The following is an 18404-nucleotide window of genomic DNA, read 5'->3' as shown; positions in this document are numbered from 1 at the left end:
GGATGTGAGGGAGGCCTGGGCTCCTCCAGTTTGACCTCCCAGCCGACAATGAAGCCAGTCAGATAGTCTACGCGTACCCCAATCTATCCAGTGCTACCTCTCAGTCTGACCACCTGGCCCAAGCTTTGCCCACTCTCAGACGACAAGACCTTTGGGACAGGCCCCAGCGCCGAGTGGCCAAGAGCAGCCTGGAGAACCAAGGCCGGGCCTCTGCTGGGATGAGGGTTGGGAGCGGGCTGTGGAACCCCCCGACCCACATGGCCACAAGACTGCCTCCCCTCCCCGTCCCGCGCTGTGACTTGAGGAACTCCAGCCAGATTCAGAGCCCTCCTGTGGCTGTGGCGAGGAAGGGTCGGCTGCGTTTTGGGAGGTGGGACCGCGCAGGGCCGGCGACTTCCCTAGCGCGCCAGCCTGCGCTTAGTTAAGTCCAGCTTTATTTATGGACGGCCGCCTGTGGCTCGGGGTCCGGGCGCTGCTTCAGAGTGGCCGAGTTGCCGCTGCTGACCATGACCGCGGGGTAGAGCGGCTCGAGGAAGGCGGCCAGGAAGCGGTAGAGGAGGCTAGCGCCACCCGCCAGGCCGTAGGACAGGCAGCCACGCCCAGCGTGCGCGGTGGTAGGCGCCGCGCAGCACCATCTGTTCGTTGTGCCACGCCGAGAACTTGAGCGTGAACCACTCCAGGCACCATGAGTAGGGGTTGCGGCCCAGCAGATAGACCACGCTGCAGCACAGGAGGCCGCGGAGCGGGGAGCGGGAGCGGTAGGTGATGCCCAGGCACACCCACGAGTTGGACACCTCCACCTCCCAGTAGTGGCGGCCCTCGGACAGGCCGCGCGAGCACAGCACCTGCGGCCACTGGTTGAAGCCCGAGAAGGGGCCATCCTGTCTCGGGGGCTCCAGGTGGATGCCCAGGTTCAGCACCGAGTGGGTCTCCTTGAGGAGGAACAGCTCCTCGCTGGCTACGGTGGGGTCGAAGTTCAGGTTGCGGTAACCTAGAGGGTGGAGGTGGGGAAGCCGGTTCAGCAGCCCCCAGGGCAGGGCGCTGGGTTGCTAAGCATTTTTTGAATTTTTAAAAATTTTTAATTGTTTTTTTTTTTTTAAGAGACGGGGTTTCACTATGTTGGCCAGGATGGTTTTGGTCTCTTAACCTCTTGATCCGCCTGTCTCGGCCTCCCAAAGTGCTGGGATTACAGGCGTGAGCCACCACACCCGGCCTTTATATATATATTTGTTGTTGTTGCCGCCAAACATTTGCATGGAAGTCAGGGAATGTTTCCACCCAGGCTCCTGGGAGCCATCCCTGACCCACTCACCCCTTCCAACCCTGAACTTGCCTCCTGCCTCAGCCTGTAGGGTGAGTGAGTGCTGCGCTAGGTCATCCCCCTCCCCCTGCCATCAGACACTAACATCAATCTCCCTTTCTTTTTTTTTTTTGAGACGGAGTTTCACTGTTGTTACCCAGACTGGAGTGCAGTGGCACAATCTCAGCTCACCGCAACCTCCGCCTTCTGGGTTCAAGCAATTCTCCTGCCTCAGCCTCCCGAGTAGCTGGGACTACAGGCATGCACCACCATGCCCAGCTAATTTTTGTATTTTTAGTAGAAACGGGGTTTCACCTTGTTGACCAGGATGGTCTCCATCTCTTGACCTCGTGATCCACCTGCCTTGGCCTCCCAAAGTGCTGGGATTATAGGCCTGAGCCACTGCACCTGGCCTCATCAATCTCCCTTTCTGTTTGTTCAGGGAAACAAGACTGAGTTGGGGCTTGGCGAATTGGCTCATGCCTGTAATCCCAGCATTTTGGGAGGCCAAGGTGGGCAGATCACCTGAGGTTATGAGTTTGAGACCAGCCTGGCCAGCATGGTGAAACTCCATCTGTACTAAAAATACAAAAATTAGCTGGGTGTGGTGGCGAGTGCCTGTAATCCCAGCTACTCAGGAGGCTGAGGCAGAAGAATCGCTTGAACCCGGGAGGTGGAGGTTGCAGTGATTGTGTCATTGCACTCCAGCCTGGGCGACGGGGCAAGACTTCCTCTCAAAGAAAGAAAAAGAAAAGGAAAGAAAGAAAGAAAGAAAGAGAAAGAAAAGAAAGAAAGAAAGAAAGAGAAAGAAAAGAAAGAAAGAAAAAGAAAGAAAGAAAAGAAAGAAAGAAATGGACAGAGCCCACCAGCTTGGTGCGGTGGCTCATACCTGTAATCCCAGCACTTTGGGCGGCCAAGGAGGGGGGATCACGAGGTCAGGAGTTTGAGACCAGCCTGGCCAATATGGTGAAACCCTGTCTTTACTAAAAATACAAAAATTAGTTGGGCGTGGTGGCAGGTGCCTGTAATCCCAGCTACTTGGGAGGCGGAGACAGGAGAATCGCTTGAACATGTGGGGCAGAGGTTGCAGTGAGCCAGAATCCCGCCACTGCACTCCAGCCTGGGTGACAGAGTGAGACTCCATTTTTTAAAAAAACAATGGACAGAGCCCACCAGCCGGGCATGGTGGCTCATGCCTGTAATCCCAGCACTTCGGGAGGCCGAGGCAGGTGGATCATGAGGTCAGGAATCCAAGACCAGACTGGCCAATATGGTGAAACCCCATCTCTACTAAAAATCCAAAAATTAGCTGGGTATGGTGGCGTTTGCCTGCAGTGCCAGTTACTGGGAGACTGAGGCAGAAGAATTGCTTGAACCGGGGAGCAGAGGTTACAGTGAGCCGAGATCACGCCACTGCACTCCAGCCTGGGTGATAGAGCAAAACTCTGTCTCAAAAAAAAGAAAGAAAGAAAGAAAGAAATGGACGGAGCCCATCCAAATCCAAGCTGACTTGGGTGAAGCCCAAGGGAGGTTGGCAGGCATCTGACTGAGGGCAGGCGTTGTGCCACACATGGGCCAAGGAGCCGCTGGGGAAGTGAGTCCTTGCTTCGCCCTTGAGCGTAGGATGGGACAGCGTCTCCTCCTTTTCCTACCAGGGGCCTGAGGTTGAGACCAAGTCCTTCTGAGGTCTCCAGTTCAAAGGGAGAGGTCAGGGCAAGAGAGAGCTGGCAGCTCCCTGGAGGCCCTGGCCTGAGTAGAGGAGGGGCTGGGGAAGACAAGTCAACCATGACTCAGCTCCTTTCCTTCCCATCCTGGAGACTAGATCCCAGGACCCAGAACTCACACTTGAGGAGTGTCTTCCTGTCCACAGCTGTGGGCAGCACCTCATAGGAGCTCATCTTAATGCCTAGGGGAGATGGAAGGGCTTTGCTGAGGACATTCTCATAGCCCCATATCCTCCTGGAGAGAGGCATGGGCATCCAGGGGGCTTTTGCACCTGGGGATGGTGCACACAGCAGGCAGGGCTCTCCCAGTGCTCAGAACCCCAACCACTGCCCTGCAGGGCCATCCTAGCCCCTGAAATGCAGGCCCCAGGCTGCCAGGGACTCACCCTTCAGAAGGAGCTGGTTGAAGAAGCTGAGGCCCATGTCCAGCATCTGGGTCCAGAGCTCAGCCAGGGTCTCTGGCAGCTGGGAGAAGCTCTGCGTTTCCTCACAATTGATGCCCATCAGGGGTTCCATATGGGCTGAGAACTGCTTCAGCCTGGGGAACTCCTGGATGCAGGGAGGTGCCAGAGGTACCACCTGTTAGCCAGGGTCTAGACAGATGCCAGGGGCCCAGAGGCCCCCCAAACTACGGACTGGTGGAGTGGAAGTTCCCCCTTTTCAAACCTGGGCATCTCCTTTCCCTCCTCCCAGCTGTTTGGACATCAGAGGTCAGGGCTTTGCCAAGGGCTTAGGCACTGTGGCCTAGTGTGCATTATTAGGCAAAGGAGATTTTCAGAAAATGATGGGAGGATTTCTGTTGCGCCTTGAACTTCTTAGTAAAAGCCATTGCCAAATGCTTCCTATTGTGTACAGGGGCTAAGGTGAGCAGTTGCCCTAGACGTCTGCCCAGGGTGTGTTGGCAGCTTAAGAAAGGAAGCTGGGGCTGGGCGCAGTGGCTCACACCTGTAATCCTAGCACTTTGAGAGGCCAAGGCAGGCAGATCACCTGAGGTTGGGAGTTCGAGACCAGCCTGACCACCATGGAGAAATCTCGTCTCTACTAAAAATGCAAAATTAGCTGGATGGGTATGGTGGCGCATGCCTGTAATCCCAGCTACTTGGGAGGCTGAGGCAGGGAATCGCTTGAACCTGGGAGGCAGAGGTTTTGGTGAACTGAGATTGTGCCATTGCACTCCAGCCTGGGCAATAAGAGCGAGACTCCGTCTCAAAAAAGAAAGGAAGGCCGGGCGTGGTGGCTTATGCCTATAATCCCAGCACTTTGGGAGGCCGAGGCAGGTGGATCACGAGGTCAAGAGATTGAGACCATCCTGGTCAACAAGATGAAACCCCGTCTCTACTAAAAATATATGAAAATTAGCTGGGCATGGTGGTGTGCGCCTGTAGTCCCAGCTACTCGGGAGGCTGAGGCAGGAGAATTGCTTGAACCCAGGAGGTGGAGGTTGTGGTGAGCCGAGATCGTGCCTTTGCACTCCAGTCTGGGTAACAAGAGTGAAACTCCGTCTTAAAAAAAAAAAAAAAGAAAAGAAAGAAAGGAAGCTGGAGTTCCCAACCACCACAGGTTTTGGGCAGCTCCAGGCCTCATCCAAAAACTGCGGCTTGGTCCCACCTGCTACATACAGCAGCAGCATTCCAGGCTTCGGGGCCAGACCAGGACTGGGGAAGGAAAAGGCATTTCACAATTATTATTATTTTCTTTTTTTGAGACAGGGTCTTCGTTTGTTGCCCAGGCTGCAGTCCAGTGGTGCAATCCTTGCTCACTACAACCTCCACCTCCTGGGCTGGAAAAGGGGTTTCAATCCAGGCTATAGTGATTGTTCTGGCCTCACTTTTAGCTGTGATCCAGGGAAATCTGAAGAAACTTAGACTGTGTCAGATGCCTGGAATCCCATGTGGTCCAGGGAAACCAAGGCAGGAAAGCTGGGGTAAGGCTGAGCGCTGAAGTGGAGAAAGACAAGGGTGTTGGTGCAAGCCCAAGACAGATGGCCTGGAATGGGAAGGCTCACTGAGGTGGGGGGATGGACACAGTGATGTACCCTAAAGGCTGATCACTCATCCAAAGTCTGGGCCAGATATGCTGTGTGTGTTTTTTTTTCTGAGACAGAGTTTTGCTCTTGTCTCCCAGGCTGGAGTGCAATAGCACGATCTTGGCTCACTGCAACCTCTGCCTCCCAGGTTCAAGTGATTCTCCTGCCTCAGCCTCCCGAGTAGCTGGGATTACAGTCGCCTGCCACCATGCCTAGCTAATTTTTGTATTTTTAGTAGAGACAGGGATTCACCATGTTGGCCAGGCTGGTCTTGAACTCCTGACCTCAGGTGATCTGCCCACCTCAGCCTCCCAAAGTGCTGGGATTACAGGCATCAGTCACCATGCCCGGCCGAGATCTGGTATGTTTGTGGGTGGAGGGAGAGTGGAGGCTGCGATGGGGCCTGAGCCAGAGGTTGCGGGGTGGGACCTTGCCTGCAGAAGCTGCTGGTTGCTCTGGTTGATGAGCAGGGTGTGGAGCCAGACGCTGTCTCCCTTCAGCTTGAGGAGCCGGTTGTGGCTCTGCTGTATGGAGCTGCTCAGCTTCTCCAGGGCGGCTGCCTCCTCCTTCTCCATGAAATCCAAGATCCTCACCTGCAGCTGTTTGACCTCCTGGATGATCTCCGAGAAGCAGGTGTTCACCTCATCTCTCATTGTCTGGATCAGTTTCTGGGGATTGGGGCGTATGTAGAGAGTCGTCTGTGAGTTCCAGTCCAGCACCCCCACTGTCACAGCCCGGAGCCTGCCTAGGCATCCTGTCTCTGCCTGCCCAGTCCCACGTCAACCACTCCAAGTCCTAAGAGGTCTCTGCAGCCCAGTGCAGGGCCTGGGGAAGTCTGGGCCTTGGGTGGGGCGGGCCAACCTTACCGAGAGAAAGGCCACCCGGCCCTGGTGCTTCCAGCTGTCAGCAGTGATGATCAGCATCTGGTTCTCCATAGTGTCCTGGACATTTTGAACCTGGACCTCGGGTGGGGAGTAGGGGGGAGAGGTAGGTGGGAGAGGAGGAGGGTCCTCTGATTTAGAGAGGTGGCCTTGGAGAAGCCCTTCTGCAGATAGGCCCATGTCTGAGCCCAGAAGAGACATACCTTGTGCATTCATCTGCTCAGCTTCAGTGACAATGAGAGAGCAGTGCTGGATGGCCCATGGTCCAAACCTCTGCTTGGAGGGCTGCTCTCGCTCTCTGAACGCCTGTCTCTATTTGAAGGAATCAGGTTATTTGCTCCTAACAGTGATGACCATAGAGTTTCAGGCCACAGGAAAGGGTCTTGGAGAGCTTGGGAGGTGGTGGGGCAGGAGGGGCTTAGCAGGTACACAGCCATGTGGGCTCCCTGGGGCAGTGCTGCCAGGCCCAAGTCCCACATAAGCCTTTAGTCTCCACCTATCCCAGCATTTTTCACTGTTATAAAATAGTGCGATTCCAAGTGCTGTCCATGAACCACTGCTGGTCCTTAGCAAAGTAAGAAGCTCATGCAAGGTTGTAAATCAGGGTAATCAATGTAGTCTGTCCTTCACTGACAAGTCTTTTTTTTTTTTTTTTAAATCAGAGTCTAAATTTGTCTCCCAGGCTGGAGCACAGTGGTGCAATCTCAGCTCACCGAAACCTCCGCCTCCCCGGCTCAAGCCATCTTTCCACCTCAGCCTCCTGACCATCACACCAGGCTAATTTTTCTACTTTTTGTAGAGATGGAGTCTTGCCATGTTGCCCAGGCTGGTCTCAAACTCCTGAGCTCAAGTGATTTTCCTGCCTTGGCCTCCCAAAGTGCTGGGATTACAGGAGTGAGTCACCACGCCCAGCTGTTTTACAAAATCTTGCAATGTAAAAAGTATTGGCTGGGGCCGGCCAATCCCAGCACTTTGGGAGCCTGAGGCCAGTGGATCACGAGGGTAGAAGTTTGAGACCAGCCTGGCCAACACGGTGAAACCCTGTCTCTATTAAAAATACAAAAATTAGCCAGGCATGGTGGCGAATGCCTACAGTCCCAGCTACTTGGAGGCTAAGGCAGGAGAATCGCTTGAACCCAAGAGGTGGAGATTGCAGTGAGCCCAGATCACGCCACTGCCCTCCGGCCTGGGCAAAGGAGCGAGACTCCATCTCAAAAAAACAGAAAAAAAAAAAGAAAAGAAAAGAAAAGAAAAACATGTCAGCCGGATGCAGTGGATCACACCTGTAATCCCAGCACTTTGGGAGGCTGAGGCAGGCATATCATGAGGTTAAGTGTTTGAAACCCTCCTGGCCAACATGATGAAGCCCTGTTTCTACTGAAAATACAAAAATTAGCCAAGTGTGGTGATGTGTGCTTGTAATCCCAGCTACTTGGGAGGCTGAGGCAGGAGAATTGCTTGAACCTGGGAGGCAGAGGTTGCAGTGAGCAGAGATTGAGCCACTGTACTCCAGCCTGGGGGACAGAGCAATATATTGACATGGAAACACACACACACACAGAACAGAAAAAAGTGTCAATCGAACTAATTCTGCTTAGTGAAGTTGGTTTAGGTTCTGGCACAAGTTCCTTATCTTGCTATGAATCACTGACAGGGCTATGTTAGAATAGCACTGTTAATGGAATATACATGATAGGAAATCTAAAATATAAGAATTCCACTATTAAAAAATACAGTCACAGAAACACTCAGAGTAGTAAAAAAACAAAAACAAAAACAAATAGGCCAGGAGCAGTGGCTCAGGCCTGTAATTCCAGCACTTTGGGAGGCCGAGGTGGGTGGATCATCCGAGGTCCAGAATTCGAGATCAGCCTGGTTAACATGGTGAGGTCAACCCCATCTCTACTGAAAATGCAAAATATAGCTGGGTGTAGTGGCTAACACTTCTAATCCCAGCTACTTGGGAGGCTGAGGCAGGAGAATCGCTTAAACGCAGGAGGCAGAGGTTGCAATGAGTCGAGATCGTGCCATTACACTCCAGCCTGGTCTACAAGAGCAAAACTCCGTCTCAAAAAAAAAAAGAAAAAAAAGAAAGAAAAGAAAATGGAGGAAATGGTTCACACAACCTAAGGTGATACGCTTGTATTTTGATATGTGGATATAGGCTCCATACATAGAATTCTGAATCCTTACTCATTTAACTCACTAGTACATTTTTATGCCACAACATGACCCCAGTGACCATGACTTTAATAGCCTGTTAGATTTTCTTTTTCTTTTTTTTTTTTTTTAATAGAGATGGGGTTTTACCATCTTGGCCAGGCTGGTCTTGAACTCCTGACCTCGTGATCCACCCATCTCGGCCTCTCATAGTGCTGGAATTACAGGCATGAGCCACCGCGCCTGGACAACTGCTTGATTTTCTTCCAAGGAAACATGAAAGACCCCGAGAACTGAGAGTCCCCCATCTTCTCCCACCTCACCTCCTTGTGTGCACGCTCCTCCTCCAGCGAGGTGATGTCGTCGTTCTTGTGCTCCTCCAGTAGACAGACCCCACACACGCAGCAGCCTTCTGCGCGACAGTACGTCTGCCGCAGACTGTGGTGCTTCCAGCACAAGCAGTTCTTGAGATCCCACACGGGCTCCAGCAGCTGGTAATCCTTGAACATCTGGTCCTCGAAGTGGCTGCGCAGGTGTTTCTTGCACAGGGAGGCCACACACTGCAGGCATGACTTGACAGATTTGAGCTTCGGGGTGGAACAGAAGTCGCAGGCCACGTCCTGGGACTGAGCCAGGGGCCACAAGGACCCTGAGGCCTGGCCTTTGGCCTGGATGAAGCTGGCCACCATCTCCCCTCGAATGACATTCTTACAGAGGCAGGGCCTGGAGGGGTAGCCCTCTTGGCACTGGGGGCAATAGAGCTTCTCGCCCATGGCAGCCTGGTGGTTCCAGAAACCTTGGAGGCAGTTCATGCAGAAGTTGTGACTTCAGGCGGTGGTGACCAGGTTGCAGAACACCTCTCGGCAAAAGGGACAGAGGAGTTGGTCCTCTAGCATGTGGAGATTGCTGTTGTTCCTCATCAGGAGCCGGACTTGGGGAGGTCTCGAGGGCTGGACAGGGGGCTGCAGTGCTGGGCCTTGGTCCTCGTTCTGTAGTGGCCCTGGGAAGACAGAGCAAAGCCATGCAGAAGCTGAGACGGGGTTGGGGCATTGAGAAAGTTCTCCTGTCTTCCTCTTAGTAGCAGCTGTCTGCCCATTGCAGGCAGGGACTGTCATTTATCAACCCACTTGGGGGACATAAATTGAAGATTGTGGGCTGGGTGCAGTGGCTCACACCTGTAATCCCAGCACTTTGGGAGACCGAGGTGGGCCGATCACCCGAGGTTAGGAGTCCGAGACCAGCCTGGCCAGCATGGTGAAACTCTGTCTCTACTAAAAATACAAAAATTAGCTAGGTGCCTGTAATCCCAGCTACTCAGGAGGCTGGAGCAGGAGAATCACTTGAGTCTGGGAGGCGGAGGCTGCAGGGAGCTGACATTGTGCCACTGCACTCCAGCCTGGGCCACAGAGCAAGACTCAGTTTCAAAAACAAAGAAGACTGTTCTTCTCCTTCCAGTCTTGGTTTCTGGAACACAAGAGCGCTGACAGGCAGAAGGAGCTACATTGTGACAAGGGAAAGGAGCTGCTTCCTTGGAGGAAGAGTTAGGAGCCTAAGTACTTACGTGAAACTCTCTGCTTTGTCAGGGAGAGCTGGATGCTTGGCTGCCCTGTGACAACAGGAAAAAGAACCTTGGGCACTCAGGCACTGGCCCTTGTCCCAGCCCCACTCTCCAGATGCTGGAAGGGTCCCCATCAGTCCATTGTGCCCGCACCCCAAGCTTTTTGCATCTTTTGGGGTCTGACAGCCGCCTCCTCACCTTTCCCTTTGGCTGATGTTTTCCTATCTCCCTATCCAGGCATCTTCCCTTCTTGAAGGTTGCCTGCAGTTTTGCTCCCTGAGGTCATAATTCAAGCTTGACCAGCCCCAGCATTCCGCTTGTGATGTCAGCAGGGCAGGGGGTGCCACTGGAGGGCTGTGATGCTGATTTAGTCTGCCTCTCTAGGAGCAGTTTGTCCCAGAGCCTTTGTCCCGGGAGACAGTAGCTGCTGACAGTTCATTTAATCTCTCTGGATCATGGGTCTTCTTCCTTGCTTTCTTTCTTGCTTGCTTGTTTGCTTCTCTTTTTGTGAGATGGAGTCTCACTGTGTCGCCCAGGCTGGAGTGCAGTGGCAGCTCACTGCAACCTCTGCCTCCCAGGTTCAAGTGATTTTCCTGCTTCAGCCTCGTGAGTAGCTGGGATTACAGGTGTCCACCACCACGTCTGGCTAATTATTTGTATTTTTAGTAGAGATGGGGTTTCACCATGTTGGCCTGGCTGGTCTCAAACTCCTGACCCCAGGTGATCTACCTGCCTCGGCTTCCCAAAGTGCTAGGATTACAGATGTGAGCCACCTTGCCTGGCCTGATTTTCAGCCTTTCTTACTTAGGAATACACACAATTTTCCCTTCTAAGTATGGCTTTTGCTACTTAGAAATGATAAAGCAGTATTATCATTTTTACTAAATTAAAAACACATTTTTTTTTTGAGACGAAGTCTTTCTCTGTTGCCCAGGCTGGAGTGCAGTGGCACAATCTCTGCTCCCTTCAACCTCCGTCTCCCGGGTTCAAGTGATTCTCCTGCCTCAGCCTCCCGAGTAGTTGGGACTACAGATTCATGCCACCACATCTAGCTAATTTTTTGTATATATATTTTTTAAGACGGGGTTTCACCATGTTGGTCAGGCTGGTCTTGAACTCCCAACCTCAGATGATCCACCCGCCTTGGCCTCCAGAGTGCTTGGATTACAGGCATGAGCCACCACGCCTAGCCAATTTTTTGTATTTTTAGTAGAAATGGGGTTTCACTGTGTTAGCCAGGATGGTCTCGATCTCCTGACCTCATGATCTGCCTGAGTCAGTCTCCCAAGGTGCTGGGATTACAGGTGTGAGCCACCACGCCCAGACATTAAAAACATTTTCTAATTTCTATTGTGATTTATTATTTGACCTCCTATTTATTTATTTATGTATTTATTTATTGAGACAGAGTCTTGCTCTGTCACCCAGGCTGGCATGCGGTGGCGTGATCTCTGCTCACTGCAACCTCTGCCTCCCAGATTCAAGCGATCCTTCTGCCTCTCAAGTAGCTAGGACTACAGGTGTGTGCCGCCACACCCAGCTAATTTTTGTATTTTTTTGTAGAGGTGGGGTTTTACCATGTTGCCCAGACTGGTTTTGAACTCCTGGGCTCTAGTGATCCTTCCACCTTGACCTCCCAAAGTACTGGGATTACAGGCATGAACCACTGCACCCAGCCCTAATTGTATTTTTTAGTTCTAGAATTTCTACTTGCCTCTTCTTCTTTTTCTTCTCCAAGGCTTATCACAGCTTATTGTTTTGAGAATGCTTTCTAAGCAGCAATAGACTTGAGAATGTTATTAGCTGCTACTGTTTGTTTTCCTTCTAGGGTCCTAAGTCAGCCAAAACCAAAATGGAACAAACAGAAAAATCTCAAGGGTATATCACTTTCAAGGCCTCGCTGGCAAACAGCGAAATTGGGACATCAAATAGATTCTGGAGTGATCTTCAGTGGTTACCCAGGTAAGACATTTCTTTGCACTTTTCCTTTTGAAATGTTGAGGTTGACATACACAGAAGTACAGAGGGGAAAAAACCCCAAGTCTTTTAAAAATAATGTCTTCATTTAGAAATATGACTGATGGGGGCTTGGCAGGGGTTACTAGGATCTGAAAGAGGCTGAGTTTCATCTTCCAGCCCAACTGTCCACATTTAGAACTGACAACATTCATGAACTAAGTCAACATCCACCAAAAATAACATAAGATAATGCTCACTGTTTTGGAAGATGAGAATGACACACACAGACCTCACCCACAAATCTCTAAGCTGGGACAACAAACGCTTGCATTTAAACTTCTCTAAAATGTCAAATTAGCATATTCTTTCCCTCAATGTAAAGTTTCAATAAACTTGACTAAATCTCCTTTATTTTAAAAACCTTACAAAACATGTATTTAAATGCTTGAAGAAATTAACTTTAGGCCGGGTGTGGTGGCTGTGGCTCTCGCCTGTAATCCCAGCACTTTGGGAGGCCAAGGCAGGCAGATCACCTGAGGTCAGGAGTTGGAGACCAGCCTGACCAACATGGTGAAACCCCGTCTCTACTAAAAATACAAAATTAGGCAGGTATGATGGCACATGTCTGTAATCTCCAGGTAGTCGGGAGGCTGAGGCAGGAGAATTCCTTGAACCTGGAAGGTGGAGGTTGCAGTGAGATGAGATTGTGCCATTGCACTCCAGCCTGGACGACAGAGTGAGACTCTGTCTCAAAAAAAAAAAAAAAAAAATCTTGTTTCACTATTATCTACTTTCATTTCTCCTTCCCTCACTGGAGTATTTAAAGCAAATGCCAAACATGAATTTTCATCCACAAACACGAATATCCTTACTTTTAAGAGATAAGAATGATCTCTTTTGAAAACCAAACTTCACTCAGTAGAAAAAGAAGAAAATTGCATGAAAAAGAAAAGGAAAAGAAAACCAACCCTTAACAACATTATTCTCTCACACACACACATAATCCTTTATTTTTATTTATTTATTCTTTTTTTGTTTTTTTTGGAGACAGAGTCTCACTCTGTTACCCAGGCTGGAGTGCAGTGGAACAATCTTGGCTCACTGCAACTTCCTCCTCCTAGGTCCAAGCGATTCTCCTGCCTCAGCCTCCCAAGTAGCTGAGACTACAGGAGTGCACCACCACGCCCAGGTAATTTTGTATTTTTAGTAGAGATGAAGCTTCACCCTGTTGGCCAGGCCGGTCTTGATCTCTTGACCAGTGTGAGGCACTGCGCCTGGCCCACATATTTCTTTATATCTGTCAATGTTTAAATGTCTCTAATTGTCATATAAATGTGTTTTTTTAGCTTTGCAGTAGCTGCCGATATAAATGCATTTTTACTGTTAGAATCTGGATCTAACAAAAAATACAAAACAAAGGCCAGGCGTGGTGGCTCACTCCTGTAATCCCAGCACTTTGGGAGGCCAAAGTGGGCAGATTGCCTGACCTCAGGAGTTCAAGACCAGCCTGGGCAACACAGTGAAACCCCGTCTCTCCAAAAAAAAAATTAGCCAGGCATGGTGGCACCCTCCTCGGTCCCAGCTACGGGAGGCTGGTGTGGGAGGATCGCTTGGGCCTCAGAGGTTGAGGCTACAATGAGTGGAGATTGTATCAGTGCACACTCTAGCCTGGGCAATGGAGTAAGACCCTGTCTCAAAAATAATGATAAAAATAACTGGGCTAGATGCAGTGGCTCATGCCTCTAATCCCAGAACTTTGGGAGGCCAAGGCAGGTGGATCAACGGAGATCAGGAGTTCAAGACCAGTCTGGCCAACATGGTCAAACTCCGACTCTACTAAGAATACAAAAATTAGCCGGGTGTGGTGGCGTGTAGCTGTAGTCCCGGGGCTGGGGAGCCTGAGGCAGGAGAATCACTTGAACCCAGGAGGTGGAGCTTTCAGTGAGCTGAGATCTCACCACTGCAATCTAGCCTGAGTGACACAGCAGGACTTCAACTCAAAAAATAATAACAGCTCCGTCTCCCATGATTTCCCCCTTGCCACTTTTTTTGTTGAAGAAACAGAGTCGTTTGCCCTTTGCAGTTTCTCCTTTCTGGGCATGGCTGGTTGGATATCCATGTACCATTTCACCTGTTCCTGTATTCTCAGCATTTCCCATAAGCTGCTGGGATTCAGGTTCGGTTTTTGGCGAGCATCTTTCATACGTGGTGTCGTGTATTTCTGATTGCTTAAAATCAGGAGGCACAAATGTTTGGCTCTCACTGCCTGGTTTGTGTTGATTGTGTACTGAACATTATGTATAAGGAACTGGAGTGGTGACTGAAGGCTAAGGATGATACTATATTCCTTCAGAACGGATTTATGACTGTTACTGGCAGGAGGCTAGAAACACCAGCAGTCCTAAATCACCTTAGTCCAATCAGGGACTAGATGATTGAAAGCTGGACTCCAAGAACCACATACCAATCAAATAGATATTCCAGAAAAAAAAAAAAAAAAAAAAGAAAGCTGGACTCCAGTCCTTTCAGAGGTCGGGTCTATTTTGGCTTGTCCTGCCTCCCGGGGATCCCAACCCTAAGCACAGAGGCTTTACCTGGGCCTTTCCCTGGCACAGCCTGATCTCCAATATTTGTTCCATATCCCTGTGAGTCAGGAGCAGCTTTGACAGCTTCTCATATGCCTCTACCAGAATCAGCAGATCCACCAAGGAAAAAATGCTGGGTCACTTCCCTGGGTTTCCCTCTTCTACTGATCTTGGTCCTGTAATTCTTTACTAGAATTCACCGGCATGCATATGCGCACACATGCGCACGCACACACACACATGCACGCACACACACGCACGCGCACACACACATCACATATATATGTGTCTCTTTTTCTAGCTCTTTTCAGGGAGAATGTTGGTCAGAATTATGTGGTCCACAATTCTCAGAAATTCAGTATCATTTGCCTTTTTTTTTTTTTTTTTTTGAGACAGAGTCTTGCTCTGTTGCCAGGCTGGAGTGCAGTAGTGCAATCTTGGCTCACTGCAACTTCTGCCTCCTGGGTTCAAGCAATTCTTCTGCCTAGCCTCCCAAGTAGCTGGCACTACAGGCACACACTGCCATGCCCAGCTAATTTTTGTATTTTTAGTAAAGACAGCGTTGCTCACTGCAAACTCCGCCTCCTGGAGTTCAAGTTATTCTCCTGCTTCAGCCTCCTGACAAGGTCTGGCTGGGCATAGTGGCTCACATCTGTAATCCCAGTACTTTGGGAGGCCGAGGCGGGGAGATCACGAGGTCAGGAGATCGAGACCATCCTGGCAAACATGGTGAAACCCCGTCTCTACTAAAAATACAAAACTTAGCTTTCTGGTGTGGAGTGTGGAGATGGTGTGCAGAAATGGCACCTTAAAAGGGGAAGGAAAAGAAGGAAGAACAGGTTGTCAGCCTCAAACCTCAGGTGGCTGAAGGAGAGAATGTATTTGGTGTCTGCCATATCTTTGCATCTTTCAATGACACTGATCTTTCTGGCAAAGAAATCATCTGCCGTGTCACTGGTGGGATGAAGGTGAAGGCAGACCGAGATGAATCCTCGCCATATGGTGCTATGCTGGCTGCCCAGGATGTGGCCCAGAGGTGCAAGGAGCTGAGTATCACTGCCCTACACATCAAACTCCAGGCCACAGGAGAAAATAGGACCAAGACCCCTGGATCTGGTGCCCAGTTGGCTCTTAGAGCCCTTGCCGGCTCTGATATAACATCAGGCAGATTGAGGACGTCACCCCCATCCCCTCTGACAGCACCTACAGTCAGGGGGATCGCCATGGTAGTCATCTGTGAACAAGACTTCTCAAAATATTTTGTTAATAAATTGCCTTCATGTAAAAAAAAAAAAGCCAAAAATTAGCTGGGCATGGTGGCGCATGCATGTAATTCCAGCTACTCAGGAGGCTGAGGCAGGAGAATCACTTGAACCCAGGAGGCAGAGGTTGCAGTGAGCCGAGATCACACCATTGCACTCCAGCCTGGGCAATAAGAGCAAAACTCTGTCTTGGATAAAAAAAAAGGATGGTGAAAAACAACTTCATGCCTCCATGGATACAACAAGATACAACTACTCTTGTATAAGCAAAACTAATCCCTCCCTCCCTCCAAAATAGACATGAAATGTCAAATCATTATGTCCCTGTCTCAGAGACAGTATTTCTAGGCTATGTTAATTGCTCCTAATTGCCAGCCACAGTGGCTTATGCCTACAATCTCAGTACTTTGGGAGGCTGAGGTGGGAGGATTGCTTGAGACCAGGAGTTCAAGACCAGGCTGGGCTACATAGTGAGGCCGCATCTATATACAAATTTTTTTTTAAATTAGCCAGGCATAATGACACGCCTGCAGTTCCAGCTACTCAGGAAGCTGAGGTGGGATGACCACTTGAGTCCAGGATTTCAAAGCTGCAGTGAGCTATGCTCTCTAGTGTGAGAGACAGAGTGAGACCCTGTTTTTTTGTTTGTTTGTTTTTGTTTGTTTTTTTTTTTTTAGACAGTTTTGCTCTTGCCCAGGCTGGAGTGCAATGGCATGATCTCGGATCCCTGCAACCTCCACCTCCCTAGTTCAAGCTGGGATTACAGGCGCCCACCACTACGCCTGGCTAATTTTTTGTATTTTTAGTAGAGACGGGGTTTCACCATGTTGGCCAGGCTGGTCTCAAACTCCTGACCTGAGGTGATCTGCCTGTCTTGGCCTCCCAAAGTGCTGAGATTTCAGGTGTGAGCCATGACACCTGGCATTTTTCACCATCCTATGCAAGCTAAGTGTGTGCAGAAGTGTGTACACATGAGGGGAATCAAAGGCGGGCTGAGCCAGTTAGCCCTTCATCATCTCAGCCCCAATCCCACCCTCTGAACTCTGCCCCAAGCCCCGTGTCCCCCTCCTACCTCACCCTGGTAGGACAGGCTGAGGGAGACTGCCAGGCAAGAGAAAAAAAGAAGGGACAGTGTGTTTCCTGCTGTCAGCCAGACCACAGAACACTGCTGCGTGCTGGCATAGCTGATTCCAGGAGTGGTGCTGGTTTCTTGGTGGTTTCTCTACCCTCTGAGAGGCAGCAGCTGCCGCTGACCAGCACCTCCTTCTCCACTGGGCCCCTCCTCTTGAGTCTCCATTTTATTTTATTTTTTGAGACAGTCTCTCTCTGTTGCCCAGGCTGGAGTGTAGTAGTTCACTCTCGGCCCACTGCAACTTCCACCTCCCAGGTTCAAGCGATTCTTGTGCCTCAGCTCCCCAAGTAGTTGGGATTACAGGCGTGTACCACCACGCCTGGCTGATTTTTGTATTTTTAGTAGAGACAGGGTTTCACCATTATGGCAAGGCCATTCTTAAATGTCTGACCTCAAGTGATGTGCCTCGGCCTCCCAAAGTGCTGAGATTACAGGTGTGAGCTGCTGTGCTTGACCTTATTTTATTTTAAATTTAATTTTATGTAGAGACAGGGGTCTCACCATGATGCCCAGGCTGATGGCAAACTCCTGGGCTTAAGAAATCCTCCCAGGTCGGTTCCCAAAGTGCAGGTGAATCTCCTTTTTTTTTGTTTGAGAGGTTGTTTCACTTGTTGCCCTGGCTGGAGTGCAATGGCGTAGTCTCCGCTCACAGCAACCTCCACCTCCTGGGTTCAAGTGATTCTCCTGCCTCAGCCTCCCGAATAGCTGGGATTACAGGCACATGGCACTACGCCCAGCTAATTTTGTATTTTTTAGTACAGGTTTTCTCCATATTGGTTAGGCTGGTCTCAAACACCTGACCTCAGGTAATCCACCCACCTCGGCCTCCCAAAGTGGTGGGAGACACTACAGGTGTGAGCCACCACGCCCAGCTGAATCTCCATTTTTTTTTTTTTTTTTGAGACGAGTCTTGCTCTGTCACCCAGGCTGGAGTGCAGTGGCACAATTTTGTATTTTTAGTAGAGATGGGGTTTCACAATGTTGGTTGGGCTTGTCTCAAACTCCTGACCTCGTGATCTGCCTGCCTCGGCCTCCCAAAGTGCTGAGATTACGGGCGTGAGCCACCGCGCCTAGCCTGAATCTCCTAAGTTCACAGGTCCCAGGAGTGAGAACTGCACCCTGCAATCCGTACATCTGTGATGCCTCAGTGCCCACCCCTCCCTTTCCTTTCTCTACTACCAGGCAACTGCACGTGGTCTCCCAGTTGGACCCTGATGGATGCACCCACATACTCTGTTCACTAAGCTGTGAGTCCATCTTGTCTCCACATCTGAAAGTGCTCTCCGGAAGGGACTAACACCTTCTAAGGATCCCACGCCCTGCCTGATGCTAAAGTGATCAATACTTGTTTGCCAATTACTTGTCACCAAATGTTTCTCACTCATCCTCTTCCTTGTCTTCTTTGTACCTAGTCACTCACTCTCTTTCAGAAAGAATTGTCCTTAAAAACCAGCTCACAGCCAGGCATGGTGACTCACGCCTGTAATCCCAGCACATTGGGAGGCTGAGGCAGGCGGATCACCTGAGGTCAGGAGTTCAAGACCAGCCTGGCCAACATGACAAAATCACGTGTCTACTAAAAATACAAAAATTAGCCAGGCATGCAGGCAGGCACCTTTAATCCCAGCTACTCAGGAGGTGAGGCTGGAGAACTGCTTGAACCCGGGAGGCAGAGGTTGGAGTGAGCCAAGACTGTACCACTGCACTCCAGCCTTGGTGACTGAGCAAAACTCCATCTCAAAAAAAAAAAAAAAAAAACATACCACATCTCACACTCCTCCCCTTGCCTCTTTCCAGCGCTCTGGTGGGCAGCCCAT

At 50.4% G+C, this 18404-nt stretch overlaps 1 protein-coding gene, 1 long non-coding RNA gene and 1 pseudogene across 7 annotated transcripts; 2 read left to right on the top strand and 1 right to left on the bottom strand.

Annotated features, from left to right (window-relative positions):
• Positions 1-397: 397 nt before the first annotated feature.
• On the bottom strand, positions 398-9920 carry LOC100386533 (tripartite motif-containing protein 16). 6 transcript variants are annotated; one of them, XM_035301735.3, is made up of 8 exons: positions 9848-9920; positions 9653-9697; positions 8415-9091; positions 5917-6006; positions 5485-5718; positions 3411-3573; positions 3144-3206; positions 398-991 (listed from the first exon to the last, which is right to left on the bottom strand). In XM_035301735.3, exons 3-8 carry the CDS (start codon positions 8901-8903, stop codon positions 561-563), a joined length of 1470 nt encoding a protein of 489 aa, XP_035157626.2. In that variant the 5' UTR covers positions 8904-9091; positions 9653-9697; positions 9848-9920; the 3' UTR covers positions 398-560. The 6 variants fall into 6 exon arrangements, with proteins under 6 accessions (XP_035157626.2, XP_078230733.1, XP_035157625.2 ...); XM_078374607.1 differs by having other exon boundaries at positions 423-991; positions 5917-6243; XM_035301734.3 differs by having other exon boundaries at positions 423-991; positions 5917-6012.
• On the top strand, positions 642-18347 carry LOC103793376 (uncharacterized). Its single transcript, XR_620384.5, has 3 exons — positions 642-758; positions 11478-11611; positions 17770-18347. It is a non-coding gene; the product is annotated as an uncharacterized LOC103793376 (long non-coding RNA).
• LOC144582710 (small ribosomal subunit protein uS11 pseudogene) lies at positions 14765-15576 on the top strand (annotated as a pseudogene).
• Positions 18348-18404: the final 57 nt, after the last annotated feature.

Source organism: Callithrix jacchus, chromosome 5 (genome assembly GCF_049354715.1).
Source record: "Callithrix jacchus isolate 240 chromosome 5, calJac240_pri, whole genome shotgun sequence".
NCBI classification, from domain to species: domain Eukaryota; kingdom Metazoa; phylum Chordata; class Mammalia; order Primates; family Cebidae; genus Callithrix; species Callithrix jacchus.
Note: the sequence above shows the minus strand (reverse complement) of the source record. Positions and strands in the feature narration are given on the sequence as shown.